Raw genomic sequence first — 20,771 nt, 5'->3', positions numbered from 1 at the left:
TTAAATGTTGACATAGTAGAACATACTTATAGGATATGTTTCTTCATTTGTAACATAGTATGGTGATTTCAGAGGTTGCACCACAGGTCCCAGAGTGATTATTAAGAAATAAACATGTACATTAAACACTAAACAATGTATATATACTATTAGTGAACACACTTATGTATTCAGACTAGAGATGTATTTATTATATTTGTGGACACATTGTTTAATGTTTAATTTACATGTTTATTTCTATATACTTTGAGGCACTAAATACAATATTTGCATTATACACAATTATGATGACCGCAATGGCTTTATAATCAATTCAAGAAGGTGATTTCCCACAATCAAAGTCCTGCAATAAGAGCTAATATGCTAATATTTGTGTAAACTCTACACAGTTTGCTCTGTGCATGTCACTGAGTAGGCTGATACCCCATTTCATGAGTGCAATCTCCATTAGGCTATACAGTGCACATAAGTATGCCTCAATGCAATTCTGAAGTCTAATACATCTACAGTGCAATTTCAAAATATTTTTTTGCGTCAAATTAACTAATTATTGTATTTTTATGATAACATTCCGACCTTGTGTAACATTATTTAGTCAAAATATGGCATGATTCCATTATTTGTATCCGTTTGAATCACTTTCAATGGGTGACTTTTAATTTGAAGGCGAACAGCAAATTCCACTGATGTGGCTAATCCTTATTGTGGCTAGCTTCACACTGGTAAGGTAACTGAACAAGGAAGCACGAGAGCACTGCATGGTTGTTGTTTGCTCCCTGTGACACACAAAAAAAATCCCATTCCCATATCCCTTCGAATACATTGGCTAGAGGAAACAGAAGAAAAGTCCACCGCAGATTCCAAAGCTTCCCTGAATTTGATGTGTTTTTATGGTACCAGAGTTCCCGTGAAGTTTCAGGAGCAGCTGGAGCAGAGAGAAAACCTGCAAGGACCCGCTAATAACCTCCGGACACGCAGGTAAGATAAATTAACCTCTTCATAGTATAGGAAGCTAAAGCAATGTTTTTTGTGAGCTACAATTTATGGCACATTGTGCACAATACCTGAATGCATACAAACATTCACACGGGCCTAGAAAAGCCAACATATGTCATTTTCATACATCAGTATAATAGCTGCCTGAACATTTGAGTGCAATGTAAATGTCAATACAATACATTTTTCAAATGGAAAGGCTAGTTTAGAGCGTAGAAAATGCATCATATTAGTACGGTACGTAAACCACAAGAGCCACTGAATCCTGTGTAGCTGACTGTATAGGTAACATGTTTGTCTAGAAACGCGTCACGCTTAGGTTGTTTTATCGGACTGAACTCCACTCCACTCCACTCCATGGTGAAACAAGCAATTAATGCAGGTAGATTAGCTATCTGTTAGAAGTATACCTGGGATGTATTCATTACGGAAACCGTTCACCGTTTAAGAACCAAACTTAAGCAAACTGAACAAAACGAGAGTTTATATTGGACAAATGCAGGTAGGTCCCTATCCGTTCTGTTTGCTACCGTTGAATACACTTTTAGCAACATATTCTCCAGAATGAATACACCCCTGTTGAATCTATGCAACGCTTGGGGTCTATTTATTATGCCTATTCTGTTGCAAAACGTTTCGTTTCCTGCAAAGTGTTTTGCAACAGAAACCTATACTCCAAACGGAAAACATTTTGCAACAGAAATGAGAGTTCATAATGGACTAATTCAGGTAGGTTCGTTCTGTTTGGTTCTTAAACCGTTAACGATTTCTGTTGCCAGACACAATGATTACACCCAGTGGCAATTTTAGCATGTAAATCTTGGTGGGGAAAACACAACACTAAACAATACATTATTTGCACAATAATAGTGACAAACGGTGCCCACAAAATGTTTGTGCTTACATAAAGCTGTCAAACTAGCACAGCTTTCTTTTCAGCACATGGAGTGAATCCTTACAACTGCTACAGTTGGCATTCAGTGAAGCCTTGTCTGACAGCAAAACAGTTAATTCAGCCTCATTTACTGTCTTTTTAAAAACATAGCTGACATGGCTGACTTGCCAGAAAAACAAATGTGGTTTCTACTGACAATTGAGATGTACAAACAATTCAAAGGGAACGATGAGCGGAACATTTTGATTAAGATATTAATGAGCGAGCTAAGACAGAAGTAGTCAATACAACTATTTGTTCAGCACTTTTGAAATGAATAGCGACAGAATTCAGAACATGGGCCGTTCTTACAGTATTCTCCCTGTAAACCAAGTCACAACCATAGGATAAATAAAGGGGGCATATAAGCACACCATGAAAGCGCTTGCAATATTCGATGATGATATTTCTCTAAAACAGGCTATAGGCTACATGTGCATCACCAAGTCAGAACAGTAGGCTAAGTTATGAGGGGGAAAGGGAACAAATTATTTGGGTGAGGCACATGGGCTACTAACAAGTTATTACATAACATACACTTAGTATTACTTACTTAGCGACAGTATACATATCTCCCTGGCATATTACATAATTTATGCAGCAGCATACAAGACGTGTGTATGCGGCAGGTAGCCTAGTGGTTAGAGCGTTGGGCCAGTAACTGATCGAATCCCCGATCTGACAATGTAAAAATCTGTCATTCTGCCCCTGGACAAGGGAGTTAACCCACTGTTCCTAGGCCGCCATTGTAAACAAGAATGTGTTCTTAACTAACTTGCCTAGTTAAATAAAGGTTTAATAAAATATAAACATTTTGGACTCCCCTTGTTGTGCTGTGCTCACTTGAACAGGAAGGTGACGCTGCGGTCCTTCTTGTGGGAAGATTTTGTCATCAAAGTCAGGCATTCTCTGGATTTATGATGCTTTCAAGACAACTGAGAACTCGGAAGTAACAAGGTCGAATCATGACATTAGTGATCTTCAGGACAAAACTCGAGATAGAGGCCCGACTTGGATGACAGTTCAAAACGTATTTTTCCAGTCAGCAAATTTTTTCAGAGTTGTTAGTTGTCTTGAACGTGTCAGAAGTCACGCTGGATTGCCAGCATGGCCAATATTTTTATTTATATGTATGTTCGTACGTACTTGGGAAGTGTTCAGACCCCTTCCCCTTTTCCAAATTTTTATTACGTTACAGCCTTATTCTAAAATGGATAATCCCAAAAAAATGTCCTCATCAATCTATACACAATACCCCATAAAGAGAAACAGGTTTTTGAAAATGTTGCATATTTAATAAAAAATATTTAAAAAATTACATAAGTATTCAGACCCCTTGCAATGAGACTTGAAATTGAGCTCAGGTGCATCCTGTTTCCATTGATCACCCTTGAGACGTTTCTATAATTTGATTGGTGTACACCTGTGGTAAATTCAATTGATTGGACAGGATTTGGAACGGCACTCACCTGTTTATATAAGGTCCCACAGTTGACAGGACATGTCAGAGCAAAAACCAAGCCATGAGGTCGAAGGAATTATCCATAGAGCTCCGAGACAGGATTGGTTTGTGGCACAAATCTGGAGAAGGGTACCAAAACATTTCTTCAGCGTTGAAGGTCCCCGAGAACATCATCCAGGCTGTATCACAACTGGTCGTGATTGGGAGTCCCAAAGGGCGGCGCACAATAGGGGGAAAGGGGGATACCTAGTCAGTTGTACATCTGAAATGTCTCTTCCGCATTTAACCCAACCCCTCTGAATCAGAGAGGTGAGGGGGGCTGCCTTAGTCAACATCCACGTCTTCAGGGAACAGTGGGTTAACTGCCTTGCTCAGGGGCAGAACAACAGATTTAAAAAAATATTGTTATGTACATATTCTTATTCATTCCTTTACACTTGTGTGTGTAAGGTAGTTGTTGTGAAATTGTTAGGTTAGATTACTTGTTAGATATTACTGCATGGTCGGAACTAGAAGCACAAGCATTTCGCTAGACTCGCATTAACATCTGCTAACCATGTGAATGTAACAAATAAAATTTGATTTGAGGAGTGGCTTCGGGAGAAGTATCTGAATGTCCTTGAGTGGCCCAGCCAGAGCTCCCCATTCAACATGACACCGCTTGAGAGGATCTGCAGAGAATAATGGGAGAAACTCCTGAAATACAGGTGTGCCATACTTGTAGCATCATATCCAAGAAGACTCAAGGATGTAATCGCTACCAAAGGTGCTTCAACAAAGTACTGAGTAAAGGTTCTGAATACTTATGTAAATGTCATATTTCAGTTTTTTCTTTAAAAATAAAACTGTTTTTGCTTTGTCATTATGGAGTATTGTGTGTAGATTTATAAATGGGGAAAACAACCATTTTATCAATTTTAGAACAAGGCTGTAATGTAACAATGTGGAAAACGTGAAAGGATCTAAATACTTTCTGAATGCACTGTGTATATACAGTGGGGAGAACAAGTATTTGATACACTGCTGATTTGTCAGGTTTTCCAACTTACAAAGCATGTAGAGATCTGTAATTTTTATCATAGGTACACTTCAACTTTGAGAGACGGAATCTAAAACAAAAATCCATAAAATCACATTGTATGATTTTGAAGTACACATACATACTACCAGTCAAAAGTTTGGACACACCGACTCATTACAGGGATTTTCTTTCTCCAAAACAATTAAATATATATTTGAGATTATTCAAAGCAGCCACCCTTTGCCTTGATGACAGCTTTGCACACTCTTTGCATTCTCTCATCCAGCTTCACCTTTAATGCTTTTGCAATGGTCTTGAAGGAGTTCCCACATGCCAATCACTTATTGGCTGCTTTTTCCTTCAATCTGCAGGCCAACTCATCCCAAACCATCTCAATTGGGTTGAGGTCGGTGATTGTGGAGGCCAGGTCATCTGATGCAGCATTCCATCACTCTTCTTCTTGGTCAAATAGCCCTTACACAGCCTGGCAGTGTGTTGGGTCATTGTCCTGTTTAAAAATAAATGATAGTCCCACCAAGTGCAAACCAGTTGCCTAGTTAAATTTTTAAAAGTGCAAGGCAGATGGGATGATGTATCGCTGCAGAATGCTGTGGTAGCCATGCTGGCTATGTGTGCCTTGAATTGTAAATAAATCACTGAAAGTGTCACCAGCGAAGACCCATCACACCACCTCTTCCATGCTTCACGGTGGAAATCACACATGCGGAGATCATCCGTTGACCTACTCTGCGTCTCACAAAGACACAGCGGTTTGAACCAAATATCCCAAATTTGGACTCCATCAAACCAAAGGACAGATTAACACTGGTCTAATGTCCATTGCTTGTGTTTCTTAGCCCAGGCAAGTCTCTTTTTATAGGTGTCCTTTTAGTATTTATTTTTTATTTAATCTGTATTTAACCTTTTCACACATACCAACGCACGGGTGTGATAATTCTACAGTGGCCCCTGTAGCATACAATCAAACCGGTGTGATTAGAACGCTTATTTAGAATGGCCAGTTTCGATTGACGCAACATCAGCAACATCAGCTTTTGAGCTGGCCACTTTTTTTTCCAGAAACATTTTGCACAACAGTCCTTACATAGTTATGTCCACAATGTGAGCAGGTTTTTTTGGATGCAATGTTCAGACATTCACAGGAGTATCTACAGCATAACACAATCGTCCAAACCAGAAAAATGTAGGCTACATTTGTCCTAGCGCTAACTGAGGAAAGATTGACGTAACACAAGCACTCATTTTGTATAAATCTCGCTAACAAACTACAATATGAATTAGCTAATAGAAATTACTATTTATAATTAATCATATCACGGGTGAGCTCACCATTGATCGAAGTAATTGAGTAAAACATTCTCTAGAAATATGAAAGTATCCGACGATGGGTAGTTAATGCATGCCTTTTTTTCCCCCCTCACAGAAACCAAAGATAGTAAGAGGAGACAAGATGAGTTTGGTCTGTTAATAGTATGCATGTTCAAGGGGAGGTGTCGTCCACCATCGTTCATATTCGACCATTCATATCCTGGAAGACCTCAAAAAATGTATGAACCCTTACTCACCTCATTTTGTTATGTCTTTGGTCCAACAGACGTTTACGTGAAACCCAGAATGCATTGTATGTCAACAAACATGGCCACACACAGCTGGAATTGGCTTAGCTCATCATAATCAGTACAACCTTCAAAGTATTTTACACACATGTGCCCATTACAATCTATGCGAGAATCGGAATGCATGCAAACAATTGGGAAGTGCTTGGAATTTTGTCTGGGTCAGAAATGTCCCAAAAATGTATTGTCCGCAAAAGTAAAAATTATAATTTTTATGTGAATGAATGAGGCGGAACACACTTCAAATCAAATCAAATTTATTTAAATAGCCCTTCGTACATCAGCTGATATCTCAAAGTGCTGTACAGAAACCCAGCCTAAAACCCCAAACAGCAAGCAATGCAGGTGTAGAAGCACGGTGGCTAGGAAAAACTCCCTAGAAAGGCCAATACCTAGGAAGAAACCTAGAGAGGAACCAGGCTATGTGGGGTGGCCAGTCCTCTTCTGGCTGTGCCGGGTGGAGATTATAACAGAACATGGCCACTTCAATTCAAACTGTTAGAAAATAATTTGAAATTGATCAATAAAAACAGGCTAAGTGCCTTGGTTTGAGGGCAGCGCGGATTAAATATACTGTTGCGTAACAATCACATTCTGGAATGGAGAGAATGTTCTAATATCACGTGCATAGCGACTGTTAGAGACATTTGGAACTCACACATGAAAGGGTTATCAAAGCAAGTCAGTTAAGAACAAATTCTTATTTACAATGATGGCCTATGAACAGTGGGTTAACTGCCTTGTTCAGGGGCAGAACGACAGATTTTTACCTTGTCAGCTCAGGGATTCGATCTAGCAACCTTTTGGTTACTGGCTCAACGCTCTAACCACTAGGCTACCTGCCGCCCCAAAATTAGTGGCAGTAGTGGTTTCTTTGCTGCAATTTGACCATGAAGGCCTGATTCACACAGTCTCCTCTGGACAATTGATGTTGAGATGTGTCTGTTACTTGATCTTTGTGAAGCATTTATTTTTGCTGCAATTTCTGGTAACTCTAATGAACTTATCCTCTGCAGCAGAGGTAACTTTGGGTCCTTCCTTTCCTGTAGCGGTCCTCATGATAGCCAGTTTCATCTTAGCGCTTGATGGTTTTTGCGACTGCACTTGAAGAAACTTCAAAAGTTCTTGACATTTTCCGTATTGACTGATCTTCATGTCTTAAAGTAATGATGGACTGTCATTTCTCTTTTCTTATGCTATTTGAGAGAATGCCAACCGTGTGCAAAGATGTCATCAAGGCAAAGAGTGGCTACTTTGAAGAATCTCAAATATAACACTTTTTTTTGTTTGATACAGGGTACTGTGTGTAGGCATTATAAAAATGTGATTTCTATAGTTAATTTTTTTTACATCTCAAATCGAAGTTTATTGGTCGCATACACAGTTTAGCAGATGTTATAGCGGGTGCAGCTAAATGCTTCTGTTACTAGCTCCTAACAATGCAATAAAATGTTAAACAGGTGGGCCTACACAAATAATAAAAATAATAAAATGTTGGGACTAATCCAATTAACAACCCAAATGACACGGTAACAGTAATCAAAATGCAATCTATACTTATGTAAGCCTACACCGGAAGAATTTACTCAAGATACAGTGCCTTGCGAAAGTATTCGGCCCCCTTGAACTTTGCGACCTTTTGCCACATTTCAGGCTTCAAATATAAAGATATAAAACTGTATTTTTTACGTGAAGAATCAACAAGTGGGACACAATCATGAAGTGGAACGACATTTATTGGATATTTCAAACTTTTTTAACAAATCAAAAACTGAAATTGGGCGTGCAAAATTATTCAACCCCTTTACTTTCAGTGCAGCAAACTCTCTCCAGAAGTTCAGTGAGGATCTCTGAATGATCCAATGTTGAACTAAATGACTAATGATGATAATGCAATCTGTTTTGAATAGGCCACAATATCATCCCTCTGGGACCACAGTGCGGTATGGGTCCTCCGTTAGAATTCACATTCAACCTCAATCAAAATAGATTTAATATGATACATACATACACTGAGTGTACAACACATTCGGAACACCTGCTCTTTCCATTACAGACTGACAGTGAATCCAGGTGAAAGCTATGATCCCTTGTTGATCTTGTTAAATCCACTTATATTAGTGTATATGAAGGAGGAGACAGGTTAAAGAATAGTTTTTTTTAAGCCTTGAGGCAATTGAGACATGGACTGTGTATGTATGTGATTCAGTGGGTGAATGGGCAAGACAAAAGATTTAAGTGCCTTTGGACGGGGTATGGTAGTAGGTGCCAGGCGTGTGTGTCAAGAATCGCAACAATGCTGGTTTAATACACACAGTTTCCCATCCACCACCCAAAGGACATCCAGCCAACTGTGGGAAGCATTAGATTCAACATGGGCCAGCATTCCTGTGGAATGTTTTCGACACGTTGTAGAGTCCATGCCCCAACAAATTGAGGCTTTTCTGAGGGCAAAGTTGTTCCTCATGTTTTGTACAGTCAGTGCATAATTTGTATATCATCCCCTCTGGGTCCTCAGATAGAATTCACATTCAACCTCAATCACTTAAAGCCATGGCATGCAAATTACAATAACAGACGAGTTACAATAATTGAAAGGAACACTGTCACATTTAATTTCAATGACTTGCATGCACAAAGAGCCCTCCCCAAATAAGATCAATGTCTCTCAGAATTGTTGGAAAGAGCATGTCAATGGTAACCGTGTTAGCCTTTTCCTGGCGGCTGGTGTTAGCTGGAGAGCCATGGCACGGCTTTTGTTATCCCAGTCAATCACCGCAGTCTGTTTTGGAAGGAACAGAATGTTCAAGGAATTGTTCTTCTGTCATGTGTCCAGCCTGTCAGGCAGGCAGACTGTGAACTATTTATAAGAGCTCAACCCCGGACTTCACTGTTTCCTCATTTTCCTCGCTCTCGCCTTCATTTGTTCAAAGGCCCGGTCTGTGGCAAGGCGATCTAACTGCAAGGCGATTTTAACCGGCTCTCATAGACCTCGCTCTTTCAAAGGAAGGGGGGATTTTGCAGGTAAACATTTTCTCTCCCTTAATTTTACTCTGTTTGCCAACATCTTTTGTGCTGTGGTTTTTGTGTGGGACCTGGGTTGTCTTGAACAGATGCCAAGGCAGGTTTTCCCCATGAAAAGATGCAGCGAGTGATTACCCCAGAGCTAAAGCACTGTAGTTTAGTTCATGGAAAGAGTGTTTTGATTAGGTTGAGGTGCACTGTGAATGTCAGGCATTACTGCCAGATAAGAGCCATTGATGACTGCTTTAATGTTGCTCTGTTTCATGACCTGTGATAGATTAGAAAATGAATCCAATTGGTTGGTAAAAAATCTTCCTTTGGGATTCAATACGTGCACTGAAATTTGAGGTAAATCTCAAGTTGCCTGATGACTCAATCTAAATTCATCTGCTGCTCTGTTCACTTCATAATTCAGTCTGAGACTGCCATCGTTGAAGTCGTTTGTAGTGATGTTTAAATGAGGGGTGTTGTGCAAAACAATGTCATCAGCAATTGGATCATCAAACCAATCCAAGTATCAAAGCCAATGACACATTTTCAAAACGCTGCTTTACTTATGTGTTCTAGCCCTGGCCCAACCCATCAGCTTCTGGAACCAATCAGAACGGTTAACATCTGTCTGCGTTCTAGAAATCGTCGAGGAGGTACTAAGATCCAGACTAATTGGGGAGAAGAAAATAACGTCCGTGGGTGTGGCATAGCGTTTGGCCGAAACAAATGTTCCAATGTTGATTAATACAACTTTAAATAAATCATTCTCTCTACTACTATTCTGACATTTCACATTCTTAGAATAAAGTGGTGATTTTTTATATATATATATCACACACTCTCTCTCCTGGAGTAATCAGGAAGGTGATCGTCCAGGTGTGCCTGATGATGAGGCACAGGTGTGCATAATGATGGGTAGCCAGGGCAGGTGGTTAATAAACCAGCAAAGTCGAATGCTGGAGGGGAGGAGCAGGGGTAGATGTGACAATGTCATTGTTTGACTCCCAAGTTTACTTCAAAATGATGGTTATTATATCAATATTTGCGAATAAATGTGTTTCCACTGCCATTTCTCACATACTTAATTTTACAGACACAAAAATATCCTACCATGTCAAAGGAACAATTTGTACCAACATTTCCTGTTTTCATCGGCCCAGTTGTGAATTTTTTCATACCTCAGGTAATTAATCCAAATGAAATGGTTGGATGTCAACCTGGTTACTGACTTGGCATATTCAGTCTGAAACCTGTAAACGTGTGTGTGTGTGTCCTGATGAATTGTGCTGTGTTTGTTTGCTTTGCTCTAACCATACTTAATGTAGTCAGCTGGGCCTGATGCCAAAGCACTAATGTGGAACAAAGGCCATTAGGTGGGTTGGAAATGTAAATAGAGTTAATTGCTCAGCCATAAACAAGGACATAGTGGCTTCTCTCAATGACATGGCGTTATACGCTTATTGCCAGAGAATGTTTGTGGTGGGGAGTAGACCTGGGCAATATGGACAAAATCCATAACGCGATAAATTGCCTAAATTACTGCAATAACGACAAATGGAAAGGTTAACATTAATTGGCACCACAGTTTTTTATTTTTTATGATCCTTTAAACTACTACTACTGTTTTAATGGTTGTAGCCATCAATTGTCCCATTAACGGTCACCGTTATTAGCAAACTTATTTCATTTCAAACCCCACATTTCTCTAATATAGGTTACTTATCGTAATGAATGATATTAATCAAATGCCTGCAATTAGTGATGTCAATGTCGATAATTTTCCTTTTATCGTCCCATCTGTAGGGAGGTTGTAAGTGTTAGCGATGGGAAAGATTGACTTTTTATACTGTGTTCATAAATTTTATTTTTAAGTTGTCTAAAGTCGATCCTGTCCTGGTCAGTTTCTAGAAGACTTATAACATACTGTATTTCTCAACGGCCCTGTCTTTTCCGATTAGTGCCAATGAAACATAAAAAGCGAGGACAGGTTGCTACTTTTGTGTACTGAGATGTAGCCTGAGGCCGGAACAAGATTCAATTCAACAGATTAACGACCTGCCCACAATGATGTACTTTTAAAGGCAATATCCCCAATGTTTGTGGAAATTACTTTCGCTGTAAATGTTACTGCCGATGTCAGCTCATGTCAATCACCTTTAGAAGCCCATTGCAGTGTACAGGTTTTCACAAGTGTTTTATCAGTGTTGTTTTCGAAAAGAGTAAAAAAAATGTTTTTAGTTTGAATTCAACTCTCCTTAAAGGACAGCCCCAAATTGTTGCCACTATTTCTACATAATTTTACATTTAGTTTCCACCTCCAAAGAATGGTGAAGGCTACTTATACCTGTTTGGGAATTTCCACGTGGAGTTGATAAACATAAACAAATGGGGCACTGACAGCTGTCGGTGTAGCTAGCTATCTTACTAACCTTATCAAGCAAGCTCATGTTATCTGCTGTTGCTGTTTTTTAATTTGTTTTATTTACTAGACCGTAATCAAAATATTAGCCAGCTGGTTCTGGAGCTGGATTTGTCATCAGCATTGATTTAGGGAAAATTTTCCACAGATGGAAACCACTGGCCTATCTTTTACTTAGCCATCTATTGTTATCTCAGGTTTTGGCATCTTCCATAAATTGCAGCCATGATTTCGCCACAGAACAATAGAAAGAATAAGATGAAGCTCCAGTAATAAAGGTTAAATAAAATAATAATAATAATACATTATAAATAAATCAGTGAGTGTCACCAGCTTCACGGTGGGAACCACACATGCAGAGATCATCCGTTCTCCTACTCTGCATCTCACAAAGACACAGCGGTTGGAACCTAAAATCTCAAATTTGGACTCATCAAACCAAAGGACAGATTTCCACCAGTCTAATGTCCATGGCTCGCGATTCTTGTCCCAAGCAAGTCTCTTCTTCTTATCGGTGTCCTTTAGTAGTGGTTTATTTGCAGCAATTTGACCATGAAGGGCTGATTCATGCAGTCTCCTCTGAACAGTTGATGTTGAGATGTCTGTTGCTTAAACTCTGAAGCATTTATTTTGGCTGCAATTCCTGAGGCTAGTAACTATTATGAACGTATCCTCTGCAGCAGAGGTAACTCTGAGTCTTCCATTCCTGTGTTAACTGCACCTCAGATTGCAGCCCAAATAAATGCTTCAGAGTCAGGTAACAGACACATCTCAGCATCAACTGTTCAGAGGAAGCTGCATAGAATTCAAGGCACACTTAACCAGCATGGCTACCACTGCATTCTGCAGCAATACGCCATCTCATCTGGTTTGCGCTTAGTGGGACTATCGTTTGTTTTTCAACAGGACAATGACCCAGCACACCTCCAGGCTGTGTAAAGGCTATTTGACCAAGAAAGGAGAGTGATGAAGTGCTGCATCAGATGACCTGGCCTCCACAATCACCAGACCTCAACCCAATTGAGATGGTTTGGGTTGAGTTGGACCGCAGAGTGGAGGAAAATCAGCCAACAAGTGCTCAGCATATGTGGGAACTCCTTCAAGATTGTTGGAAAAGCATTCCAGTTGAAGCTGGTTGAGAGAATGCCAAGATTGTGCAAAGCTGTCATAAAGGCAAAAGGGTGGCTACTTTGAAGAATCTAAAATATATTTTGATTTTTTTAACACTTTTAAACAAATCACAGTTTTAATGTTGTGATGGAATAAGTAGGTGTGTCCAAACCTCTGACTGGTACTGTACATAGTCAGATTGTCTCCCTGTGCCTTCAAAAAGTATTCATACCCCTTGACTTATTTCATTTTATCTCTCACCCTTCTACACACACTACACCATAATGACAAAGTGAAAACATGTTTGTAGAGATTTTTGCAAATGTATTAAAATTAAATGCAGAGATTTCTCATTTACATACGTATTCTTGTGAGAATCACATTTGGCAGCGATTACAACTGAGTCTTTCTGGCTAAGTCTCTGAGAGCTTTGTACACTTGGATTGTACAATATTTGCACATTATTCTCTCTTTAAATTTTTCCAGCTCTGTCAAGTTGATTGTTGATCAATTCTTGCCATAGATTTTAAGTCAACTGTCACTCTGCCACTCAGGAACATTCAATGTCATTTTGTTAAGCAACTCCAGCGTATATTTGGCCTTCTTTTAGGTTATTGTCATGCTGAAAGGTGAAATTGTCTCCCATTGGAAGCAGACTGAATCAGAAAAAACTCCCTAGTCAAATCAAATTGTATTTGTCACATGTGCCTAATACAACAGGTGAAACACCTTACAGTGAAATGCTTACTTACAAGCCCTTAACCAACAATGCAGTTTAAAAAAAATAGATAAGTAAACATTTTTAAATAAAAGTAACAAATAATTAAAGAGCAACGGTAAAATAACAATAGCGAGGCTATATATATATATATATTAGGGGATATCAGTACAGAGTCAATGTGCGGGGAACCGGTTAGTCGAGGTAATATGTACATGTAGGTAGAGTTAAAGTGACTATGCAAGATGGCGCTGACAGAGATGGTTGTCTTGCGTCTAGTCCTTAGGAAACTATAGTATTTTAATTTTTTATTTTACTAGGCAAGTCAGTTAAGAACAAATTCTAGTGGGTTAACTGCCTGTTCAGGGGCAGAATGACAAATTTGTACCTTGTCAGCTCGGGGATTTGAACTTGCAACCTTTCGGTTACTAGTCCAACGCTCTAACCACTAGGCTACCCTGCAGCCACCAATACATTTGAAATGTATTATAAAATAAGAATTTGTTCTTAACTGACTTGCCTAGTTAAATAAAGATAAAAAAATGTATTCAACTTATTATGTGACCTGTTCAGTACATTTTTACTCCTGAATTGATTTAGGCTTGCTATAACAAAGGGGTTGAATAGTTATTGACTCAAGACATTTCAGCTTCAGCAAATTATCCAATGGATTAGTATAATTTTCTGGAGAAAAAAAATGGAGGTGGAAAACGTATGTTTTCACCCCCTATTTTAATTTGCTCCATGGCTCAGGCGGCCAAATGGACACAAGGCTGTTTGGCTCATCTCAGTTGCAAACAGAAATAACTTTGCAGCTGTTTCTGATTTAATAAACAATGCCATGCTGGTGGGTGGTACATTAACATTCAAATGAAATCCAGCTAAACCGCCATATCATAGGAAAAGACACCGTATTCACACGGATTTGCACAAAGTGAGCAGTTCAGATTTGTCAATTCCAGACCAAATATATCATACTTTGACCAAAATGATGACTTACTGACTTATATTGTTGTGCAACATCATAGCTAAGTTCTGGCCATCGTCTTTCTTGGTAACAATTAAGTAACTTACTGTGATCAATTAAAATTGTTTAAAAAAATATATATTTTACAAATATAGCTTCTTAGCAAAATGCAATTTCTCAAGAAATAATTGTTAGGACAGTCCGAGGGGTCTGAAAGAGGGGCGTAATTGGAGGAGCATAATGGGAGAGATGTGCATCTTGAAAAAAAGCTGTTATTGCCAGAGACCAGAGCAAACTTATGCCACCAGGCGGTCCAGAAACTCCACCCAACCAACCTCCACCCAATCTTACACTAAAAGTGCATTATCATAATCTTCTAAATTTCACAGTATTATTCCAACCTCAGTGTGGAAATATACAGTATATAAAACACAGGTAAATTATGTTCTATTTGAGATCAATTTTACATGACAGCATTGGATACAGGCAATTGGAAAATTAGCTTGAAAGGTTGGTGCAGGTATTGAACCCCGGTCGACGGTGGGGGGAGGCGTAGTCCCACGTGGTTTGAGCAGGGAAGCGTTACCCTTACACCAAGGGCTCTGCATCTAAGTGTGTGTTAGTATGGGAGAGCGAGGGGACGGGAGGAGAATGAAAGAATGCATGATTATATAAACCCCTCCTTGGGCACCTCCAACATACAACTCCCCAATGAGAGTGGGGCACACAGACCCTTGGTGTGTCCCAACAACATTTAGAAATTAGGAACACCGTGACATGAATATTGACATAATATAACTATAAGTACTTAATGTAAATGAATGGGTTATTGTGCAGTTACATGTCCTCTCCTATGAGGGAAATAGTTAAATATTTTCCACAGTGCTTATAATTCATAGTTGATAGTCTGGTAACAGTAATCAGCTGTAATGTTTGATTGCATGTGTGCCCACAGACCAGAGAATTGGGTGATTCATTAATTGGGCCTGTAATAAATAGCTGCCTCTGCGTTGCCTGCTAAGATGCACACATCTATACCCTCCCAACAATAATGTGTCATCTGTTTGTTTGGAAGCAAAAGAGCTCTCTTTTTAAATGCTTCATTCATCCTTTTCCATTTGAAATTATCATAATTAATGCGTTTCACCAGGGGCTGGAGATGGGTTGGTTGTTCAGCAACAAAACCTGACACGTGCAACTACGGGGCAAAAGAGACAGGGTTGACTTAGCTTGTTGATAACATGTAAACTATATTTTGACTCCAATGTTCATTGAAAACATAAATAAAGTTGCACAATGAGCACTTGTCTCTCAAATACATCTTTACAGTTGTTGGTTAGCTAACTAGTTAGCCATTTTTTTGCCATATTAATCAGTCCAAACACCTCAAAACAAGGCATGGTATTAAGAACAAGGAGCTGAAACGAGCCACTTACGATTCACCACATGGCAGTTTCTTGTCATTGTTGCTAGCAATCTGACCATCCAGAAGCATAACACACAGCCTTCTTCCCCTTTTGAAGCGCACACATCGTTTTTGTGACGTTGTCAGCTAACCCGTCTAAAGCTACCCATTTACTGGCTATTGTTGTTCTGCTAACACTAGCATGTTTGCACTCAAAGTTGTCTAATATCAAATTCAAAGAAAAAACATATTTGTGGACATGTATAAAAGCCACAGGTATACCCAATTAACATGAATTGTAGGGGTTATACAGTGCTGGGTCAATATCTCTTTGATTTTCTCATGCAGGATGTAGCCTTTCATTTTCGAGGACTGAGTGTCTGGTTGTGTTTTTGCAGCCCTTGTCATCAGCCCTCAAGAGATGACAGAGGCCATGTTTGGGACAGGGAATGATCCGTGGGTCTGTCCCAATGACCGGCAGCTGGCCCTTCGAGCCAAGTGAGTATGTACTCAAATCTCTCCCATCTCACTAAACAGGTGAAAGTGTTTTTGCAATGTCACCTGGGAAAGTTGTTTTGGTTGTGTAAAGGTTTCCTGTGCCCATCCAGTATTCTCATCACATTGTATTGTTTTTGTTTTAGCACTGAGTGTGTGTTCTTTTTGGTTTGTTGTTTGACAAAACCATTGTGACCGTTTTGATCTTACACTGCAATGTATATTTATGTATTTGGTACAACATTTTGCACATGTGGGTTGGTTTGTTTGTTTGTCCGCAGTGTAGTCAAAAAAGGGGATGTTGATTGCTTGTAGTATATGCAGTGGAAGTCGGAAGTTCACATACACCTTAGTCAAATACATTCAAACTCTGTTTTTCACAATTCCTGACATTTAATCAGAGTAAAAATTCCCTGTCTTAGGTCAATTAGGATCACCACTTTATTTTAAGAATGTGAAATGTCAGAATAATAGTAGAGAAGGATTTATTTCAGTTTTTATTTATTTCATCACATTCCCAGTGGGTCAGAAGTTTATGTACACTACATTGGTATTTGGTAGCATTGCCTTTAAATTGTTTAACTTGGGCCAAATGTTTTGGGTAGCCTTCCACAAGCTTCCCACAATAAGGTGGGTGAATTTTGGCTCATTCCTCCTGACAGATCTGGTGTAACTGAATCATGTTTGTCGGCCTCCTTGCTCGCACACGCTTTTTCAGTTCTGCCCACAAATTTTCTATAGGATTGAGGTCAAGCTTTGTGATGGACACTCCAATACCTTGCCTTCGTTGTCCTTAAGTCATTTTGCCAAAACTTTGGAAGTATGCTTGGGGTCATTGTCCATTTGGAAGACCTATCTGTGACTAAGCTTTAACTTCCTAACTGATGTCTTGAGATGTTGCTTCAATATATCCACACGATTTTCCTACCTCATGAAGCCATCTATTTTGTGAAGTACACCAGTCCCTCCTGCAGCAAAGCACCCCCAGAACATGATGCTGCCACCCCCGTGCTTCACAGTTGGGATGGTGTTCTTCGGCTTGCAAGCCTCTCCCTTTTTCCTCCAAACATAACGATGGTCATTATGGCCAAACAGTTCTATTTTTGTTCCATCAGACCAGAGGACATTTCTCCAAAAAGTACGATCTTTGTCCCCATGTGCAATTGCAAACCGTAGTCTGGCTTTTTTATGGCAGTTTTGGAGCAGTGGCTTCCTCCTTGCTGAGTGGCCTTGGTTTTGTCGATATAGGACGCCTTACTGTGGATATAGATACTTTTGTACCTTTTTCTTCCAGCATCTTCACAAGGTCCTTTGCTGTTGTTCTGGGATTGATTTGAACTTTTTGCACCAAAGTACGTTCATCTCTAGAAGACTCTTCCTGAGCGGTATGACAGCTGTGTGGTCCCATGGTGTTTATATTTGCGTATTATTGTTTGTACAGATGAACGTGGTACCATCAAGCGTTTGGAAATTGCTCCCAAGGATGAACCAGACTTGTGGAGGTCTACAATTCTTTTTCTGAGGTCTTGGCTGATTTCTTATGATTTTCCCATGATGTCAAACAATGGGGCACTGAGTTTGAAGGTAGGCCTTGAAATACATCCACAGGTACACCTCCAATTGACTCAAATTATATTATAAAGCCATGATTTCATTTTCTGGAATTTTCCAAGCTGTTACGAGGCACAGTCAACTTAGTGTATGTAAACTTCTGACCCACTGGAATTGTGATACAGTGAATTATAAGTGATATAATCTGTCTTTTAAACAATTATTGAAAAAATTACTTGTGTCATGCACAAAGTAGATGTCCTAACCGACTTGCCAAGACTAGTTTGTTAACAATACATTTGTGGAATGGTTGAAAAACGAGTTTTATTGACTCCAACCTAAGTGTATGTAAACTTACGACTTCAACTGTATATATTTTTGTAAGGTGTGCATACTTGCATAAGCATGGTTCTTCTGTTTGTCACATCACACAGGTTTAATTTTGGCCACATGTAATGAATGACACAACAGAATTGAATTGATCGACATCGTGAAGCAACTTGTTTGTTTGTGTCCCAGGCTGCAGACAGGCTGGTCGGTGCACACCTTCCGTACAGACCGACAGAGGAAAAGCCAGATGCTGGAGCAGCAGGAGGTGGATATCATCCTTAGTGTCATCCGCAGGGCTGAGCAACTTGAGCAGATTGAACAGTTCCGCATCGGGTAGGACGCACGCACATACACACACACACACACACACACATATATATACACCGTTGGTAATAAAACCATGACTTTCTGTTAGTTTATCTGGACTGTCAATCCATGAGCCGTCAGTGGCAGCACATAGCCAACTTTAGCCTCTGTGTCCATTCTGTAACTGTGTGTGTGTCCCAGGAGGCTGGTGGAGCGTCTGGACAACATGAAGAAGAGTGCGCTGGGGAACGGCCTGTCCCAGTGCCTGCTGTGTGGGGAGGTCCTGGGCCTCCTGGGAAACCCCTCCATCTTCTGTCAGGACTGCTGCAAGGTAAAGGTCACCACACTGCCTACTCTACAGTTGTACCATAGCAGAGGCCCAAACAGTCCTGAAAGGTTGCAGTGCCTTTGGTTTTAATCCTTTGGTTTTAATCCTTCCCAGCATTTGAAAGTACTGTAGGGGATAGAGCTGGGACGTTAAACCGAAAATTACCTGCACTGACATTTCCTTCCTCTTATCGAACCAATTTTGCTTTCGTCTGTCATTTTTGGTGATTAGGTATTGGCACCACTTTACAACCAGAGTATGCAATTTAGTGCTGGGGGGATCAATACTAGAGGTCGACCGATTATGATTTTTCAAGGCCGATACCGATTATTGGAGGACCCAAAAAAGCCCGTACCGATTAATCTGCCGATTTTGTTTTATTTATTTATTTAATTTTTTATTTATTTGTAATAATGACAATTACAACAATACTGAATGAACACTTATTTTAACTTAATATAATACATCAATAAAAATCCATTTAGCCTCAAATAAATTGTGAAACATGTTCAATTTGGTTTAAATAATTCAAAAACAAAGTGTTGGAGAAGTAAAAGTGCAATATGTGCCATGTAAAAAAGCTAATGTTTGAGTTCCTTGCTCAGAACATGAGAACATATGAAAGTTGGTGGTTCCTTTTAACATTAGACTTCAATATTCCAAAGTAAGAGGTTTTAGGTTGTAGTTAATATAGTATTTATAGGACTATTTCTTTCTACACCATTTGTATTTCATATACATTTGACTATTGGATGTTCTTATAGGCACTTTAGTATTGCCAGTGTAACAGTATAGCTTCCGTCCCTCTCCTCGCCTCGAACCAGGAACACATCGACAACAGCCACACTCGAAGCAGTGTTACCCATCGCTCCACAAAAGCCGCGGCCCTTTCAGAGCAAGGGGAATAACTACTCCAAGTCTCCGAGCGAGTGACGTTTGAAACGCTATTAGCGTGCACCCCGCTAACTAGCTAGTCATTTCACATCGGTTACACCAGCCATTAGGCTGGTAGACTTGAAGTCATAAGCAGCGCCGTGCTTGCGAAGAGCTGCTGGCAAAACGCACAAAAGTGCTGTTTGAATGAATGCTTACGAGCCTGCTGCCGCCTACCATCGCTCAGTCAGACTGCTCTATCAAATATCAAATCATAGACTTAATTATAATATAATAACACACAGAAATACAAGCCTTAGGTCATTAATATGTTCGAATCCGGAAACTATCATTTCGAAAACAAAACGTTTATTTCAGCGAAATACAGAACCATTCGATATTTTATCTAATGGGTGGCATCCTTAAGTCTAAATATTCCTGATTACATTGTCACAACCTTCAATGTTATGCCATAATTACGTAAAATTCAGTCAAATTAGTTCGCAATGAGCCAGGCCGCCCAAACTGTTGCATATACCCTGACTCTACGTGCAATGAACGCAAAAGTGACACTATTTTACCTGGTTTATATTGCTTGCTTTTTTTTCTCTCTAAATATGCAGGTTTAAAAATATATACTTCTGTGTATTGATTTTAAGAAAGGCATTGGTGTTTATATTTAGGTACAGTCGTGCAACGATTGTGCTTTTTTCGCAAATGCGCTTTTGTTAAATCATCCCCCATCGTTGCATTGATTATACGCAACGCAGGACTCGCTAGATAAACTAGTAATATCACCAACCATGTGTAGTTAACTTGTGATTGATTGTTTTTTTATAAGATAAGTTTGATGCTAGCTAGCAACTTACATTGGCTTCTACTGCATTCGCGTAACAGGCAGGCTCCTCGTGGAGTACAAGGCTCCTCGTGGAGAGGCAGGTGGTTAGAGCGTTGGACTAGTTAATCGTAAGTTTGCAAGATTGAATCCCAGAGCTGACAAGGTGAAAATCTGTCGTTCTGCCCCTGAACGAGGCAGTTAACCCACCGTTCCTAGGCCGTCATTGAAAATAAGAATGTGTTCTTAACTGACTTGCCTAGTTAAATAAAGGTGTAACAAAAATAATAATAATGATCATCGGCGTCCAAAAATACAGATTTCCGATTGTTATGAAAACTTGAAATCGGCCCTAATTAATCGGCCATT

At 39.6% G+C, this 20,771-nt stretch overlaps 1 protein-coding gene across 5 annotated transcripts in view; it reads left to right on the top strand.

Moving 5' to 3' along the window:
• The first annotated feature begins 703 nt into the window (after nucleotides 1-703).
• The window catches only part of LOC109892925 (double C2-like domain-containing protein beta), a 303,986-nt gene continuing 283,918 nt past the window's right edge, over nucleotides 704-20,771 (top strand). For 3 of the 5 annotated variants that reach the window (XM_031826820.1, XM_020485811.2, XM_031826817.1), the window contains exons 1-4: nucleotides 704-978; nucleotides 16,083-16,182; nucleotides 18,250-18,393; nucleotides 18,568-18,697. In XM_031826820.1, coding sequence (XP_031682680.1) covers nucleotides 16,106-16,182; nucleotides 18,250-18,393; nucleotides 18,568-18,697 — 351 coding nt within the window. In that variant the 5' untranslated portion in view covers nucleotides 704-978; nucleotides 16,083-16,105. Of the gene's footprint in view, nucleotides 979-8,961; nucleotides 9,075-16,078; nucleotides 16,187-18,249; nucleotides 18,394-18,567; nucleotides 18,698-20,771 lie in introns of those variants that run through there. The other 2 variants (XM_031826818.1, XM_031826819.1) reach the window with 2 other exon arrangements.

This window comes from Oncorhynchus kisutch, linkage group LG6 (genome assembly GCF_002021735.2).
Source record: "Oncorhynchus kisutch isolate 150728-3 linkage group LG6, Okis_V2, whole genome shotgun sequence".
Lineage (NCBI taxonomy): Eukaryota > Metazoa > Chordata > Actinopteri > Salmoniformes > Salmonidae > Oncorhynchus > Oncorhynchus kisutch.
Note: the sequence above shows the minus strand (reverse complement) of the source record. Positions and strands in the feature narration are given on the sequence as shown.